This window comes from Geotrypetes seraphini, chromosome 7 (genome assembly GCF_902459505.1).
Source record: "Geotrypetes seraphini chromosome 7, aGeoSer1.1, whole genome shotgun sequence".
In the NCBI taxonomy this organism is placed as follows: Eukaryota; Metazoa; Chordata; class Amphibia; order Gymnophiona; family Dermophiidae; genus Geotrypetes; species Geotrypetes seraphini.
In genome coordinates, this window is record NC_047090.1 from 55582322 (window position 1) to 55601502 (window position 19181).

Sequence of the window (19181 nt, forward strand, 5' to 3'; positions counted from 1 at the left end):
TCGGGTCATGTCTTCCCAGGCTATACTTACTAAAAGCTAAGTTTATATATATAAAAAAGTTTTGATTATAGCTAATTAATTTTTTAAGTTTTGAGATAGAAGTAAATTATTAAAATTGCTAAAAAAAATTTAAAACAAGTAAATGTTTACTAAGAAGTTAGGCCGATGATGAAGAGCCATGTAATTCTCCATGCTAAAAGGTTTTCTGAAGTGGTAGAGTGGTGGGTCTGAGGCCAAACAGAATAAAACTGACATCGATGTACCCAGGACTGAGTGGGGGGGTTGTAATATTGATGTTCTAGCTAAAAACTTTTACTTAAGCCATCAATTTTGGAGCTATATTTGAAATATAGGCCAGCAAAAATGCCTAGGGCTGCCTAAGCTCATGTAAGGCCAATTCTGGCAGAAACCACGCCCATGCCTAGCCTTGGGCAAGCTTAGGCAGCCCTATATACCTCGCTAGGCTCGCAAAGACGCCTACAATGTAGGTAGCCTGTCTCAGGGTATGTTTTTTTTAAAAACGTGTCCCAATTGGCTGGTTAAACAGTAGTAGGACGCCTACTACCGCCTACAATCGGGACGCCGATTATATAGAATTTGCCCCCTTGAGTTCAATATTAATCTAGTAACAGTCAGTGATTTGATGACTGCTACTAAATTTATTCTGAGATATTCAATGCCTGGCCATGTCCAGGTGCCAGCATTGAGTATCCAGCTATATGCGGCCGGATAAAACATAACTGGTTAAAAGTGATATTCAGCGTTTAACCATGTAGGATGAACCACATAAAGATAGGCCTGTATTTTATGTGGTCCTATTTATGTTGTTGGTGGAAGAGTAGTCTAGTGGTTAATGCAGTGGCTTGGGAACCAGGTTTGATTCCACTGGAGCTCCTTGTGACTCCAGGCAAGTCAATTAATCCTCCATTCCCCCAGATAAAAATAAGTATCTGTATAGAGTATGTAAACCACTTTGATTATAAACACAGAAAGGTGGTAATAATAATAATAATAATAACTTTATTTTTTCTAATCTTGCAACTTCAAATCCCATCCCTTCCCTTATCCTAGCCCAGGGGTAGGCAATTCCGGTCCTTGAGAACCACAGGCAGGTCAGGTTTTCAGGATATCCACAATAAATATGCATGAGATAGATTTGCATCTCATATCCTGAAAACCTGACCTGACTATGGCTCTCGAGGACCAGAATTGCCTAACCCTGTCCTAGCCAGTTAAGGGTTTTATCCCCCTTACAATTTACCATACAAAAATATTCAAATTGTGATCATCATCTTAGGAAGAGCATGTTCCTTCAACTACCAGACACACATTAAAACAGATGGGTTTTTGTTTGCATCATGACTCTACATACAAAATTTAAAGACCACTGGTGCTCAGCATCATTATTTTGGATGACAACTAGGGTTACCTTTGGTGGCACTTGCACCAAAGCCTGCTTTCAAATAGAGCCAGACACTTTATAAAATAAAATGAAACCCTTAGAACCTGTCCAGAAAACTTAATACGCCATAACAACTCTAAAACCTATGAAAGATAGTGTTATAAATATTACAAACTGGTTGGCGGATAGGAAACAGAGAGCGGGAGTGAATGGACAATACTCGGACTGGAAAAGCGTCACAAGTGGAGTGCCGCAGGGTTTGGTGCTCAGGCCTGTGCTTTTCAACATATTTATAAACGACCTTGTGCCAATCCGTTGGTTTTCATGTATTTGCCTATGCTGATGATATTCAGCTTTTATATCTTTTAGATACTAATAACCCTTTGGACATCATAGCAATTAACAAAAAGCTCGACCAAGTTCACCAATGGTTGGATACTAATAGATTAGCGCTTAACATTAATAAAACAAATGTGATGCTTTTTCCATGGAAAGATAGTTCTAAACTCATTTCTCCTATTTCCATAAAAAAAATGTCCCCCTACAGTCAGTTAACAACATTAAAATTTTAAGGGTTATTTTTGATTATAAACTAACTTTCCATGATCACATTAGCAGTATTATTAAAGCAATCTTTTACAGGCTTCGTCAAATCCGCTCACTTTCGCAATTTCTTTGCTCAAAATCTCTTAACATACTCATTCACTCCTTGGTGATTTCCAAAACTGATTATTGCAATGCCCTTTTTAAGGGAATTGCTCAGAGTGAAATCAAACGTTTACAAATTATCCAAAATGCCTCCATTAAACTCATATTAAAAGCCAGGAAATTTGATCATGTAACTCCCCTTCTCAGGAAGGCGCATTGGCTTCCCGTATCTCACCGGATAACATATAAGTTATGCCTGCTTACTTTCAAATCCCTACTTTATAAAACCCCAGCATTTATTTATAAATTATTAATCCCTTATACTTCCAATAGAACATTGAGATCTAATGAACAGCATTTATTGACGATTCCTTCTCTTAAGGTTATTAATAAAAGACGGCAATTTATTTTTTCTGTTACGGCCCCTCAAATTTGGAATTCTCTTCCTATTTATTTGAGGGAAGAGTGCAATCTGGAGAAATTTAAGAGTAATCTAAAAACTTTTCTTTTTAAAGATGCCTTTGATAACTAATTAGCCAGTTCTGCTTTCCTTTAAATATTTTGTAGTTCACTTCCCTTTCCTTCCTTGTGTTTATGGATTTGTTAAGTCTGTTAATAGTCCTGTATGGACTTAATTATTGTTAAATATTGTATTGTTCCCCAAATATTGTAATTTTTATTATGTTCATCGCTCAGAAATATGATTAAGCGATCAATCAAAAACCTTATTAAACTTGAAACGACCTAGAAATTGGCATGACGAGTGAGGAGATTAAATTTGCGGACAATACAAAGTTATTCAGAGTAGTAAGGACACAGAAGGATTGTGAAGGCCTACAAAGAGACATAAATACAAGTTTTTAATTAAGTTTTTTCAAGTTTTATTAGGATTTAATATATCGCCTATCAAGGTTATCTAAGCGGTTTTACAATCAGGTACTCAAGCATTTTTCCCTATCTGTCCCAGTGGGCTCACAATCTTTCTAATGTACCTTGGGCTATGGAGGATTAAGTGACTTGCCCAGGGTCACAAGGAGCAGCACGGGGTTTGAACCCACAACCCCAGGGTGCTGAGGCTGTAGCTTCAACCACTGTGCCACACACTCCTCGCTCGAGCAATGGGCCGTGAAATGGCAAATGAGGTTCAACGTGGATAAGTTCAAGGTGATGCATGTTGATAACAAAAATCATATGTACAAATACAGGATATCCAGTGCTATACTCGGAGAGAGCCCCCAGGAAAGAGACTTGGGAGTACTTGTAGACAAGTCAATGAAACCGTCTGCATAATGTGTGGCGGCGGTGTAAAGGGCAAACAGAATGCTAGGAATGATTAAGAAGGGGATCACAAACAGATCTTAAAGGTTATCGTGCCGTTATACTGGGCCATGGTACGCCCCCACCTGGAATACTGCGTCCAACACTGATCGCCGTACATGAAAGAGAACATAGTACTACTCGAAAAGGTCCAGAGAAGAGTGACAAAAATGATTAAGGGACTGGGGGCATTGACATACAGTGAGAGGCTAGAGAAACTGGGCCTCTTCTTCCTTGAAAAGAGAATACTGAGAGGGGACATGATCGAAACATTCAAGATATTGAAGGGAATTGACTTAGTAGAGAAAGAGAGATTGTTCACCCTCTCCAAGGTAAAGAGACCGAGAGGGCACTTGCTAAAGTTAGAAGGGAAAAGATTCCGTACAAACGTAAGGAAGTTCTTCTTCACCCAGAGAGTGGTAGAAATCTGGAACACTCTTCTGGAGGCTGTTATAGGGGAAAGCACCCTTCAGGGATTCAAGACAAGGTTGGATAAGTTCCTACTGGAACAGAACATACGCAAGTAAGACTAGACTCAAATAGGGAACTGATCTTTGACCTAAGGGCTGCCACGTGAGTGGACTGCTGTGCACAATGGACCTCTGGTCTGACCCAGCAGTGGCAAATCTTATGTTCGTAGGGCAACAATAAACCTGCTACTAGAAAACAACCGGACTTTTATACATTTCTACACCAAGATAATAAAGGGGATGAAACTCCTCTCAAATGAGGAAAGACTCAAAAGGTTAAGGCTCTTGTGACAAACCCGTATCTAGCTTTGTCCCTGTAATGGATAAAAGCAGAGCACGGACCCTGATCAGGAGAGCTGACCAGGTTAAAAGTAAGGATAAGGAATTGGCTGACTACCCCTCAGATAGTGAGGTAGAGCAGGAAAGGTATGAGCCTAAGAATATCCAGGAGAGTGCCATATCAGAATAAGTTCATCAGGAAGCCTGATAGGACTTTTATTGAGAAGTGAGTCCTAGTCCTGCAAGGTATGCACATTATCAGCCTAGGAGAAACCAGAGTTATTCCCCTAGGGATTTCCTGCCCAACCCCCCCTGCTCCTAGGAGAGAGGGGTGGGGCTATGACACACGTAAAATCAGAGCCCTGAATCACAGAGAGGGGAGCAGGGATGGAGGTGGAGCTAAGGAGCCCAGGCAAAGGTCTCTCTCCTCAACTCCACAATAGCAAGGACATAGAGATGGCAGAGGACTTCCCAAGCCTGACCCCAGCTGCTGCTGAGAAAGCTGAGGCAATGGACACCACAGAGCTGCCTCTGGAAGCTGACTATATCCCAGAGGAAATGGAGGTTAGTCCATAAGGGGAAGTGAAGCAAAGCTGTGCTTGCGTAACCTGTAACCTGAGCCCAGCTGGCCTTGATTAGGGAGAGAAGGAAAACCTCTCCGTTTCATTTTCGGATTGCCCGGAGGTCAGTGTTTGCTTAAAAAACTGTATTGTTGATAGTGTGAAGCCTCTGTGATAAAGTCTCAGTAAAGCTCACAACTTATCTGATACCCTGCTGTGCTCCGTGAAGCTCAGCTGATGCTAATGAGCCTAGGAGTCTGCTCTGAAAACTATACACGTTACCCAGCTAGGTTAGCTGAAAAGCCTGGAACTTTATTTCTAAAGTTTGCCACTTCATTTATCTGCTTTGTGATGCAGTTTGCTTTCATTGTTTGGAAGTTTATTTTCATGGCGTTTCTGTTTATTTGAACTTGGTGAAGAGGACTATCTTTAAAGCAGAGAAAGTCCAGGGATCTACAATTGTATGCCATACTTGAACTTTAAGCCATTCTGACAATTCTGACAGCTGTATAATATTTTTGTTTTATGCTTAATTTTTGCATTCCATGAGGGTGGCTGAAAGTATTCAGACCCCCTGTTCAATAAAGCCTAAGTATGTGAAGTACTTAAGTACTACACGTTTACAGCATAATAACTAGAGTAAAAACAAATTTACTACAATACAAACAATAGTATTAATTATATACAACAAATAAAAAGGCTCATAGAGAAAATAAGACAACATTCAATGATAGCCCAGTCACTGGTTCAACAACCATGATTTGTTCTGGCTGCTGACCTTGGGCACTTGAGAAATTAAGTCTTCGTCTCTATTTGTGAGCCGGTTCTACTCCTTAGTTTCATTGTTGGCTTAGTTTAGGAGTTTGAGTATAATATAAAGGTGGCCAAACAGGTAGTAAAGGAGACAGCGAAAGCTAGAAGGATACTAGGGTGCATAGGGAGATTTATGGCCAGTAGGAAAAAGGAGGTATAGTTGCTACTGTATAAGACTTTGGTGAGACCTCATTTAGAATATTATGTGCAGTTCTGGAGACTGCACCTTCAAAAAGATATAAACAGGATGGAGACGGTCCAGAGGAAGGCTACTAAAATAGTCGGTGGTCTTTATCATAAGGCATATGGGGACAGATTAAAAGATTTCAATATATATGTTATATGTTAGATGCCATCAATTCGTATTCAAGTCCTAGCAACTTGATGAACATCATCAAGTTTTCGTGATAGAATGCAGAAGTAGATTGCCAGGCCTTTCTTCTGCGCAGCATAAATTCAATGTTGTCCCATCAAACGGAATCCTCCGCCTCCAACACTGCCCATCTGCTTCTGCCCAGATGGGAGGTACATCATTAGTCTGACATCTCCACTGAAACCTGTCTGCCTTGGGAAGACCTGCTGGTAGTGAAACTACCGATGGCATAGCTTTCAGCTTCTCAGATGTGCGCAAGCTCCAGTGGCACAAGCTCATGTACCATGTAGATATATATATATATATATATATATATATATATGTTTATGTATACTTTGGAAGAAAGAAGGGAGAGGAGAGATATGATAGAGACATGTAAATATCTATGAGGCATAAATGCGCATGAGGTAAATCTCTTTAATTTGAAAAGAAGCTCGGAATGAGAGGGCATAGGATGAAGTTAAGAGGTAATCTAAGAAAATACTTTTTTTACAGAAAGGATGGCAGATGCATGGAATAGTCTCCCAGTAGAGGTGGTGAAGACAAAGACTGTCTGAATTCAAGAAAGCATGGGACAGGCACGTGAGATCTCATAGGGAGAGGAAGAGATAATGGATGCTGTGGATGGGCAGAGTGGATGGGCCATTTGAACTTTATCTGCCATCATGTTTCTATGTTACCTTCCTGCCAAGCAGCAAAGAGGGACTGCTGCCACCCAGAGACACTGTAGTGGCACATCTACTGTGTGTGTAGATCCTGATGGGCTGGAGGGAGAAGCTGAATTAGGGCTCAAGTTATGCTGCGGTAGTGATGTATGTATTGTGGATTGGAAGACAATGGAGGAGGGGTTGAGAGAGTGATCGGACATAAGAGGAGTTTGAATGACCGCAATATGAACGTCTGTTGCACAATATAGACATCTCTGTGCTTATTGTTTTCCTATCCACATTTTGGATGGGTTTGTGACTAAAATAGATGATCCTGATGTATATAGCAGCACATAGATGTCCATTTCAGCATGCATTTTACAATGAGTTTTATATCAGCAGATTCTAATTTAAAATTGTAGGGGAACTTCAGATGTCCCAAATTAGATGTCTGATTTTCCATCTGAACATTCTTTCTAAAATTCCAGATTAATAGGTACATTCTTTTCAGAGCTTTGAGCATTGGTGCTAGTTATTTTAAATGAGTTTCTTTGTAAAATAGGTGCTTCCACTGAACTTGACAGAAAATATACATGAATTTCCTTCACTCTTATAGTTATTTTAGAGAAGGTAATGCATTCAGTAAGCATTTTATAAAATACTCTGGCGCTCATAATCGAAAGAGAAAAACATCCAAAAGCCAACCTAAGTCAGCACTTGGACGATCATAAACTAAAGACGTCCAAGTGCCGATAATCGAAACGGTTTTGGACATGTTTACAAACGACCTAGGCCTTCATAGTGCTGCTGAACAACCATAGCTAAACAGGGCATGTCAGGAGGAGTGTCGAGGGCAGGAATTGGGCGGGATGTGGGAAGGCTTAGACTTAGTCGTACTGCATGTATAACCGAAAGTTATACAGCACAGGATCGACGGAACTTGGACATTGTGATTTAGACCATTTAAAACATGGTCTAAGTCACAAAAACCCACCTAAAGTCACCAGATAAGCACTGCAAACACATAATAAAGATCCCCACATACTACCCCAGTGATCACCGATCTCCCCCCCCCCACTCCACCCCATAAAAATCATAATCACACCTTTAAATTTCAGCCTACAGATCATCATCACCTGGCAGCCTGGCATAGGAAAGTCTAGTCGTCCTGCACAGAGGCGTCTTAAGCCATCTTGGGGGTGGGTTAGCATGGAGAGGAGGCCCCATTCCCATAAGCCCCTGTAATCACTGCATTGATACTGAAACATGTGCACTCCCCTATACACCCCCAAACCCTTTTGTACTGGCATATAAGTGGCTCCTGCAGCCATAAGGGCTATTAGGGTGGTAGATAAGTGGGTCTAGAGAATTCTGGAGGTAGTTTGGGGGGCTCACCATGACCTATAAGAGAGCTGTAGTGAGGAGCAGACATGGCACCCTTTTTGTGAAGTTCACAGCAGTGCCCTGTAAGGTACCCCACTATTTAGGTGCCATGTCTGGGTGTTCAGTCCATCACTTTGCAGACCCCTCCTATGTCCAACAGGGCTTGTTCTAGGTGTTTTTGACTTGGACAAAAATGTGATATAAAGATGGACGATTTAGCGACTTTGACGATTAGATCGACAGGACGTTTATTTAGACAATTTTCAAAGCGAAAAAACAACTTGGACGTATTTTTCAAAAATGTGTCCTAAGCTGTTTTTTACTTTGGACGACTTGCGACTTAGACGAAAATGGACTTAGACATTCCTTTCTATTATGCCCCTCCACTTGAATTGTGAACATCTAGACTTACTAAGAATTGTCCCCTATAGGTAAGTGCCAAGTCACAAGCAATTTATAGAGGACACCACTTGCATGTTGTTTTCTTAGCAGACTATTAGCAGGGTTTTTCAACTAGTTTTTACCACTATCCCCCAGCCCCTAGACTCATTTACCATCCAAAACTGGATGGATAGTGAGTTGGTCAAAGGCCAGTTACCTGACAGAAATACCAACATGGATTTGAACATTAGGATGTGGGCACAGTAAGCCTGCAACTCACCAACTGTACAACATACCTTTTCCAACCTGTAGAACATACAAAAATCAGGCTTCACATTTCATTTATTAGAATCTTACTTGCCCCAATTAGAAAATCAACACTAAGTAGCAGCACTCATTGTGTAATATTTAATATTTTGGGTTAATATACTGTTGGTATAAAAATAATATCCAGTTTCAAACTCATCACTTGACTTTTCATGTCACCCTTCAGTATTAAGGACAAATATAGTATAAAAGGTCTTTTTCTTAGACAACAAGCTCTGGATCAACTTTGGAGGAGTTAAAGGATCTTTTACAGTTAGTGTGCCATGAATTGTTAGTATTCCAAATGAAGAACATTCTGGATGCTGGGCAATAAAAGGAGGTGGTGAAAATATTGGTGTGTTCATCAGCAATAACGTGTTTGGCTTTGAACAGCTCTTTTTACCCACACAGGATTCTCATATGCTTATTAGTTTCTTAACATAAGCGTTGGAATGGAAGGAGAAATGAGCATATGCTCCCACTCAACCAATATTTCCTCTGAGCTGCGCAGATGCACAGCTGGTGGGCTTGAGACCATCACTTTCTCCCTCCCATATCACTCTCCCACCCTCTTCCACTGCTTTCCGAATCATGAGCAGCAGCAGCAAACTGAAATAGAACAATTGTGGGATCTTCCTGTATATTCCTGCAGCTGCCAGCTCGTCCCCTCTTTTTGTTTTGGTCAGAGCCAGCAGCATTAGCATGTATAGGCACATCCTACGATTGCTCTATTTCAGTTTGCTCCTGCAGCTCCTGACTCGAGGAAGCAGCAGCAGTGGTGAGGATGCGAGGGGGCAGAAAGGGGTACAGATGCTGATGGAAGTGGAGAGGAGAGAGAGAAGGGAAAGGCAGATGCTGATTGAAGTGGAGAGAAAAGAGGGGTAGATGCTGATGGAAGTAGAAAGGAGAGAGGGGGTAGATGCTGATGCAGATAGAAGTGGGGAGGTGAGAGAAAGGGGTAGATGCTGATGCTGATGGAAGTGGGAAGGAGAGAGAGGGGGCAGATGCTGATGGTGATGGAAGTGAGAAGAAGAGAGGGGGAAGATGTTGATATAAGTGAGAAGAGAGGGGGAAGATGCTGACGGAAGTGGGGAGGATAGATGCTGATGTATGTGGGTAAGGAAAGAGAGAGGTAGATGCTGATGGAGGTGGGAAGGAGATAGAGATGTGCATATGATGATGGAAGGGAAAAGAGAGAGGGCAGATGCTGATGGAAATGGTGTGAAGAGAGGGCAGATGCTGATGGCAATGGTGTGAAGAGAGGGGCAGATGCTGATGGTGATGGAAGTGGGAAGGAAGGGGGGCAGATGTTGATGGAAGTGGGTAAAAGAGAGAGGGGGTATATGCTGATGCAAGTAGGTAAAAGAGAGAGGGGTCATATGCTGATGCAAATGGGGAAAAAAGAAAGGGGGCATATGCTGATGCTGATGGAAGTGGAAAGGAGAGAGTGGGCAAATGCTGATGGAAGTGGGGATGAGAGAGAGAGAGGGGTAAGTGCTAATGGAAGTGGGGAAGAAAGAGGGGGTAGATACTAATGGAAGTGGGGAGAAGAGAGGGGGCATAAGCTAATGGAAGTGGAAAAAGAGACAGGAAGCATATCCTGATGGAAGTGGGGATGAAGTGAAGCACAGATGCTGATGGAACTGGGTAGGAGAGAGAGGGACAGACACTGGATGAAAGTGGAGAGAAGAGAGGAACAGAGGCTGGACGGAAGCAGGATAGGGGTAGATGTTGGATGAAAGGGGGTATAGAAAGAGGGCTCATGCTGGATGGAAGGAGGGGATAAAGAAAAGGGCATATAGGAAAGAGGCTAGAGAGTGAGATACTGGGGGAATAAGAGGATGTGAAATAGGAGAGAAGGAGTGATGGAAAGAGGTGGCAAGCTGTAGGTTTACACTGTGAAAAAAGGCAAATTGAGGACTGGATGGTAAGAGAATTTAATCTAGACAGAGGCAGAGAATAAAGCTGAAAAGAAAAGGAGAACAGAGAAACACAAAAAGACAGGAAATCCTGGCAAGAGAGTTAAGAGACAATGAGGAAAGCAGAAACCAAAGATTGAAAAAAGTAAAGGTAGAAAAAAAAAAAAAAGAATTTTTTCATTTAAGGTAAAGTAGTAAGGTAGCTGTGTTAATAAGCATTAATAAATAAAAATAGAAAATGGAAATGAGATATCTTTTTATTGGACTAATTTTAATATTTTTTACATACTTTTCAGAGGTCACAACTACCTTCTAGTCAGAACAGAATATAACGGCAGTGTATGTACTGACCTGAAGAAAAAAGTTTTGGCCTTTGAAAGCTAATTGAAAAATGTATTTAGTCCAATAAAATGGTATCATATTTTCCACTTCTTGTTTTATTTGTATTTGTTAGTTTGTAATGCAGTGACCAGAGTATGTCAATTTTTAAAAAATTTACATCTGCTTTCTATATATTTTACAAAGTGCATGCATCACAGTTGCACTGTATGTAGAGTCTGGCTTCTTGGTGGTTCAGTTTAATTTTAAGTTATATTTTTAGTTTGTGATTACTTATTCTTTACTGGGTGAGAGTCTGTGTCCTGCATGTGTGAAAGAGACATTTAAAAAAATATATGCATTGACTGCAGAATTAATCTTTACTAATTAGTTTTCCAATCGGTATATTGATGTTCTAGCATCTACTGCAATGCTCTCTTCCTAAATTTGTGACTTATATAAGTAATGGTATGCCAGAATTGCCCTGTAGGTCCTGAGTAACATATATAGCATGGGGTTGGATTGGAGCATGGGTGGGGTTAGGGCAGAGCTTGGCCCTCAAACCAATAGGTGTTCCGCTCTCCCTGGTTTGAAAATATGCATGTACTAGGATGTGAGGATGTGTGGGCTGACAGCCTATTTCTAGAGAAATGACTAAATAAAAATATATCAAGAGGAAAAGAGAAAGGACAATACTAGAATGTCCAGTTTCCCAAATTCTAGGGCACAAGAAGAGAAATGACTTGCTTAAAAGGTCACACCAAGGAGACTCAGATTTGTAAATTGAAATTTTGACATCTGACCATACCTCATGCTAATTGTACCAAATACTACTCCCCTGCTACACCTTGTAAATAATATCATTTCACTCAATCCTGTTCTATAATACCTTTCTTCCAGCCTCATTGTTGTGCAAGTTCATCAGCCGCCGTGAATTCTTTTTGATTTCTCTGGCATCAACAAACCTCCTGGAGAATTCAATGCCATATCTGATATCTGCTGAGCAGCCTCCCCATTTCCAGCCTTCTTCCTGGTTATAGTAGCCCTGTTTTTCTCGGTCACAGCCACAGTTGCTCAGGTTACCCTGGCTGCAGGCAGAGGTGACAGCGTGTGCAACCCCAGCAGCAGTAATGGCGTAGGTGAATGCAGCTTCCCTACTTCCTGTGGAGAAAAGCAACAGCTGATGGGTTGGAAAAGGCAATACTCCCTAAAGGGAAAAATATAATTATAAATAAGGGTCACAATAATTTTTTTTATTAGTAATGAACCACATTTCTTGAAAACTGAAGGTCATTTGGTTGGTTTCAGAACACAAGATATATAATTTCAGGGGAATGCCACCTAATGACAGCTTTCATAGAATGGTTTTGCATTATTATTTTAGAACTCTAAGGGCCTGTTTTACAAAGCTGCGCTAGTGGCTGCCGCACGGCAACAGCCCCGAAGCCATCTAAATCTCTATGGGCTTCGGGGCTGTTACAGCGCTGCTACCGTTAGCACGGCTTTGTAAAACAGGCCCTAAGCTATGACTTACACATAGAAGTATGTTAATTTTGTTTGCATTTTAACATTGAAAAATGTTTCAAAGAACAAGAAATTGTCAACATAGGAAAATATTTCATTCTTCACCGTTTGAACTAAATCTGTTATATTAAGGCAGACAGAATCTTGCCAATCCTACCACTGTAGAAAGGAGAAGGAGGTTTGTGTTTTTAAAATTACTTACCTCTCCATAAACCCTCATTGTGAAGATGGCATCCTCATGAGATGGCATTGATCTTCATTGATTTTAGTAATCTCATCCTAAATCTCATTTCAAGTATCATTTACAGTCAAAAGATTTAGTTGTATCATCATCTGATATATGTTCTCTCCCATATCATTCCCTACAAGTAATTTAAATAACATTTTGTTTCTCTATAAATTAATAAAGGATTACATGCTGATTTACTCCTGGGAATGACCCCATCTTATTTATCCATCTTCCTTTTTTCTCCTTTTTTTCCCCTTTCTCCTTTTATTTCACAGGGCTTGAGCTCTTGTTGTATAAGGGTTTTTATTTCAATGATTTTTATAAGTGACTTCTTTTTGGCATTAAAGTAGGGTACTTTAGGTGCAGCATTTCATATTTTATAAGCTTTTTGGTAGAATAGCATTGCCATCATAGCCCGATAGTACAAAATATACTGTTTTCTTTGTCATAATTTATCTCTCATTAAGTGAGCTCATATTCCCCTTTTTTCGGTCTTAAATAAATGACAGTAACAAAATGTTATTGTAACATTTGCCTTATCTACCCACCTGATATCATATGTTCCCTTTTATCCTGTATACATATGACAGTAAGAAAGAGTCATTGTAATTTTTGCTACTACTTATGCATGTGGATGTTCCTTTTATCTTAAGGTGGAGCAATGGTAATTCAAAGGAACAGTAAAGCAATGTTACTTACTGTAACAGATGTTATCCAGGGACAGCAGGCAGCTATTCTCACTAGTGGGTGATGTCATCCGACAGAGCCCCGATACGGACGTCTCGCAAGCATGTCTTGCTTGAAGAAACTCAGAAGTTTCGAGATGCCCGCACCGCGCATGCGCCAGTGCCTTCCCGCCCGATGGTCCGGGCGTGACTCCTCAGTTCAGGTAGCTAGCAGAGAAGCCAACCCAGGGGAGGTGGGTGGGACGTTGGAATAGCTGCCTGCTGTCCCTGGATAACAACTGTTACGGTAAGTAACATTGCTTTATCCCAGGACAAGCAGGCAGGTATTCTCACTAGTGGGTGACCTCCAAGCTAACCTCAATGGGATGGTGGGAGAGTTGGCAATTTAGGAGAATAAATTTTGTAACACTGTTTGGCCAAACTGTCCATCCCTTCTGGAGAAAGTATCCAGACAATAATGAGAGGTGAATGTATGAACCGAGGACCAAGTGGCAGCCTTACAAATCTCCTCAATCGGTGTCGATCTGAGGAAGGCTACTGAGGCTGCCATTGCTCTGACCTTATGGGCTGTGACCTTACAGGGAAGGGGTAATCCAGCCTGGGCATAGCAGAAAGAGATACAAGCCGCCATCCAGTTGGAGATGGTGCGCTTCGATACAGGTCGTCCCAACTTGTTTGGATCAAAGGAGACGAAAAGTTGAGGAGCAGTTCTGTGTGGTTTGGTGCGATCCAGGTAGAAAGCCAAAGCACGTTTACAGTCCAGAGTATGAAGAGCTGATTCTCCAGGATGAGAATGAGGCTTTGGAAAAAACACTGGAAGTACAATAGATTGGTTGAGATGAAATTCAGAAACCACTTTAGGTAGGAATTTCGGATGAGTGCGGAGAACCACCTTGTCATGATGGAATACAGTGAAAGGGGGGTCCGCCACCAAGGCCTGAAGCTCACTGACCCTGCGAGCAGATGTGAGGGCCACCAGAAAAACCACTTTCCAAGTGAGAAACTTTAGTGGAGCCTTTCTCAGAGGCTCAAAAGGAGGTTTCATAAGCTGAGAAAGGACAACATTGAGATCCCAAACCACTGGAGGCGGTTTGAGAGGAGGATTGACATGAAAAATTCCTTTCATAAATCTGGAAACCACAGGATGAGAGGAGAGAGGTTTCCCTTGTAGAGGCTGATGAAAAGCCGCAATAGCACTCAGGTGGACTCGTATAGATGTCGACTTGAGACCAGACTGAGACAGGTGTAGAAGATAGTCCAATACAGAGGATAGAGAGGCTCGTTGAGGCTCCTTAGAATTGGAAACACACCAAGAAGAAAATCTAGTCCACTTCTGGGAGTAGCATTGACGAGTAGCAGGCTTCCTGGAAGCCTCCAAGACATCCCTCACCGCCTGGGAAAACTGGTGAGGGGTCACGTTGAGAGGAACCAAGCTGTCAGGTGGAGAGACTGCAGGTTGGGATGAAGCAGTGAACCTTGATGTTGAGTAAGTAGTGAAGGAAACACTGGAAGAAGCACCGGCTCCTTGCTGCTCAGTTGAAGTAGAAGGGAAAACCAAGGTTGTCTGGGCCACCAAGGAGCAATCAGAATCATGGTGGCATGGTCTGATCTCAACTTGACCAGAGTCTTTTGAATGAGAGGAAATGGAGGAAACGCATACAGGAAGCGATTCCCCCAATCCAGTAGAAAGGCATCTGCCTCGAGGCGATGAGGAATGTAAATCCTGGAGCAAAACTGAGGCAGTTTGAAGTTGTGGGGAGCCGCAAATAGGTCTATCTGAGGCGTCCCCCATTCTGCAAAGATCTGACGAAGGGGGTTGGAATGGAGAGTCCATTCGTGAGGCTGTAGGAGACGACTCAAGTTGTCCGCCAAAACATTGTCCTTCCCCTGAATGTAGACAGCTTTGAGGAAGGCGTTGTGGCGGACCGCCCAATCCCAGACTCTGAGAGCTTCCAGGCAGAGGGGGGCCAAGCCCGTGCCCCCCTGCTTGTTGATATAATACATGGCGACCTGGTTGTCTGTTCGAATGAGGACCACCATGTCGTGAAGCAGATGTTGAAAAGCTTGAAGAGCATTGAAGATGGCTCTGAGCTCCAGAAGATTGATTTGATGGAGTCGGTCCGCACTGGTCCAGAATCCCTGAGTGCGAAGACCATCCAGATGAGCTCCCCAGGCATAGGTCGAGGAATCAGTTGTGAGAACCTTCTGGTGAGGAGGAGTGTGAAACAGCAAACCTCTGGATAGATTCGAAGAGGTCATCCACCAAAGTAGAGACTGCCGAAGAGCAGGAGTGACGGTGATGTGTCGAGTCAACGGATCCGACACCTGAGACCATTGAGATGCCAGGGTCCACTGAGGAATCCTGAGATGGAGTCTGGCAAACGGTGTCACATGAACTGTAGAGGCCATGTGGCCCAGGAGGATCATCATGTGTCTCGCTGAGATGGACTGGCGAGAAGACACAGACTGGCAGAGATGAAGAAGAGCATCCAAGCACTGAGGGGGAAGGAATGCTCTGAGGTGAACGGTATCCAGAACCGCCCCGATGAAGGGGAGCGACTGTGTAGGTTGTAGATGAGATTTGGGGAAGTTGATCTCGAATCCCAAGCTCTGCAGGAACAGAATCGTGGACAGGGTCGCCGAGATGACCCCCGAGGCCGAGGGAGCCTTGATCAGCCAGTCGTCGAGGTAGGGAAATACCTGAAGACCCTGGTTCCGGAGTGCAGCGGCCACCACTACCAGACACTTCGTAAATACTCTGGGAGACAAGGACAGACCGAAAGGAAGCACTCGATACTGCAGATGCAGATGTCCCACCCGAAATCTGAGGAACTTGCGAGAGGCCGGATGAATGGGAATGTGAGTGTAGGCCTCCTTGAGATCCAGAGAGCATAACCAGTCGTTCTGCTCGAGGAGGGGGTAGAGAGAAGCAAGGGTCAGCATGCGAAACCTCTCTTTGACTAGGAATTTGTTGAGGACCCTGAGGTCCAAAATGGGTCGCAGGTCGCCCGTCTTCTTCGGAACAAGGAAGTACCGGGAGTAAAAGCCCTGGTTCTGTTGGTCCGACGGGACTGGCTCTACGGCACGAAGTCGGAGCAAAGCCTGAGCTTCCTGAAGAAGAAGGGCAGCCTGTGTCAAGTTGGAAGGATACTCTCTTGGAGGGTGGTCTGGAGGGACCCGATGGAAATGAAGAGAGTATCCCTCCCTGACGATAGTAAGGACCCAGAGGTGGGAGGTTATGGCCTCCCAGCGATGGTAAAAATGATGGAGGCGCCCTCCGATGGGAAAAACAGGGGGAGGCAGAACGAGGTTGGTTATGCCCTCGACGAAACAGTCAAAAAGGCTGAGTGGCCTTAGGGACAGCAGGCGACTGAGACTTTTGCTGACCTTTCTGAGGAGGCTGTCGCTTCGCCGGTTGCCTCGCAGGCAGAGCTTGCCTCGGTTGATAACGCCGCTGATAAATCAACGGTGGACAAGAGGGTCGAGACTGTTGAGGCTTAGGCTTCGGCCTAAGAATGGACTGAAAGGACTTTTCATGATCGGACAATTTCTTCGTGACTGTCTCGATGGATTCGTCAAAAAGATCCGCCCCAGCACACGGGACGTTTGCCAGGCAGTCCTGAAGGTTCGGGTCCATGTCAATGGTCCGCAACCAGGCCAACCGGCGCATCGCCACCGAACAGGCCGCTGCTCGGGCCGAGAGCTCGAAAGCATCATAGGCAGATTGCATCAACTGAAGACGAAGCTGGGACAGCGAAGCAACTACTTCCTCAAACTCAAACCAAGCCTGGGACTCGATGTATGGTGTGAATTTCCGAAGCACAGGCAGAAAAAATTCCAAGTAGGCGGCGAAGTGGAAATTGTAATTCAGGACTCGGGACGTCATCATCGAATTCTGATAGATGCGTCGACCAAACTTATCCATGGTTCTGCCCTCGCGTCCCGGAGGCACTGAAGCATAGACCTGGCCAGGATGAGACCGCTTGAGCGAGGATTCGACCAGGAGGGACTGGTGAGAAAGCTGAGGACCCTCAAAGCCCTTATGATGCACCGTGCGGTACCGAGCATCCAATTTTCCAGGGACCGCAGGGATAGAGTAAGGAGACTTAAAGCACCTCATGAAGGTCTGGTCGAGGAGCTTGTGCAGAGGGAGGCGCAAGGACTCGGCTGGAGGATGAGGCAAGTGCATGGTGTCGAGGTACTCCTTGGAGTATCGAGACCCAGCATCGAGAGTAATGTCCATATCATCTGCCATCTGTCTGAGAAATGAGGAAAAAGACAGTTGGTCCGCCGTCGCCGGTTTAGGAGAAGGGCTAGAAGAAGACGAGGCTTCGGGCTCCATAGAGGCCTGTGAGCAACAGGGTGAGTAGAAAACCTCGGGGTCCTCGAACTCCGGGCCCGGAGGAGGAGACAAGTTTCAAGTTTCAAGTTTACCTTTATTTGATGAATCGCTTATCACAATATCTAAGCGATGAACAGTTAAAAACCATCAGAGTGTGGTAATACATTTAGTTTACAAAAATCACTTAAGAGACAGACATACATTTAGTTTACAAAAAATCATTTAAGAGACCGACAAAGATTGACGAACAAGAAGGGGTGGGAAGAAAGGGGAGAAGTTACAATTTTGTTATCTGATAGAGTTTGACCCAGCCGAAGCAGCATATCCCAACCGAGGCAATTTCTTCTGAGGCGAGACGGTCAAGTGTCGAGAGGAATGCCTCGAGGAGTGTCTGGATCGATGCCCCTCACAATGCCTGGAAGGGGATCGAGCCCGTCTGTGAGAAACCGGATCAAAAGCCTCCAAGGAGCAGATCGGATTCGAGGTCGGCGAACGAAGAGGCGGAAGAGTTGGTGCCCTCCCCCGACGCCAACCATGCTTGATAAGGGGTCCGGAAGAACTCGTCCTGCTTTCTGCTATGCCCCGGACTGGGAGGCCTCGAAGGTGGACGCCACACAGTGTCATGGGGCGGGGTCACAGGTTCCAATGGAGGCAAATCACTAAACGAAGCTTTCCTCGAGGGTATAGGCTCCAAGGGAGGCATATCACTAAGGGAGGCCTTCCTCGAGGGAATCAGTTCCAAAGGAGGCATAGTACCAACCGAGGACCGCCTCGAGGACCCGGACACCGCTTGCCACTCCTCCTCGCCGAGCAACGAGGTCGTGCGGCGCGGCGGAGGAGGAGGGGGCGGTCCGCCCCTCGGAACCGGAACGGGGAGGTCACCCTGGATCGAGGCAATCAGCCGGGGTCCCATGGTGGTCATGAGTTCCACAAACTGAGCCTCCAGTATGGACCGCAACGAAGCCAATATGGAGGGATCCGCACCAAAAGGGGGCCCTTCCGCACGCTCTCCACGCTCTTTCGGTGCCACGTGCTTCTACTTGCCAGCCTTCGGCACTTTAAGCACCACCGGTGGAACTGTAGGGGCCGATACCTGCTCCGAGGAGACGGAGGAAGGCACCGGCGCCGAAGTCGAGGCCGAAACCGGCATGAACGATGCCGGCTTCAGAAGGCCCGAAGCAGCCGGGGAGGCAGAGGGCTTCGCCGATGTAGTCGAAGCACCAGTCGATGTCGATGTCGAAGCTGACAGATCCAACGAAGCTTCCATCTTGAACATGGACTCCCACAGCAGACAGCGGCGCTTAAACGCTCTCGCTGTTAATGTGGAGCAAGGCCGGCACAATTTCGGAAAGTGATCCGGTCCCAGACACTGTAAGCAGCGTCGATGAGGGTCCGTGAGCGAAATCGCGCGCTGGCACTTGCTACACTTTTTAAAACCGGTGATCGGCCAGGACATAGGCCGGAAAAGCTCTGCCGCAAGGTCGAAGGCACGGGGCCCCAGCCACGCGGCCGACCCGGTGTCGGAAGAAATTTTTTTTTTTTTTTTTAATAAAAAGAAAACAAAGAAAGAAAAAAATGCACAGG

General features: G+C 44.3%; 1 protein-coding gene across 3 annotated transcripts in view; it reads right to left on the minus strand.

Annotated features, from left to right (window-relative positions):
• The window catches only part of WNT7B (Wnt family member 7B), a 363311-nt gene that overhangs the window by 144541 nt on the left and 199589 nt on the right, over positions 1–19181 (minus strand). For all 3 annotated transcript variants that reach the window (XM_033950996.1, XM_033950998.1, XM_033950997.1), the window contains one exon: positions 11706–11977. In XM_033950996.1, coding sequence (XP_033806887.1) covers positions 11706–11977 — 272 coding nt within the window. The remainder of the gene's footprint in view (positions 1–11705; positions 11978–19181) is intronic.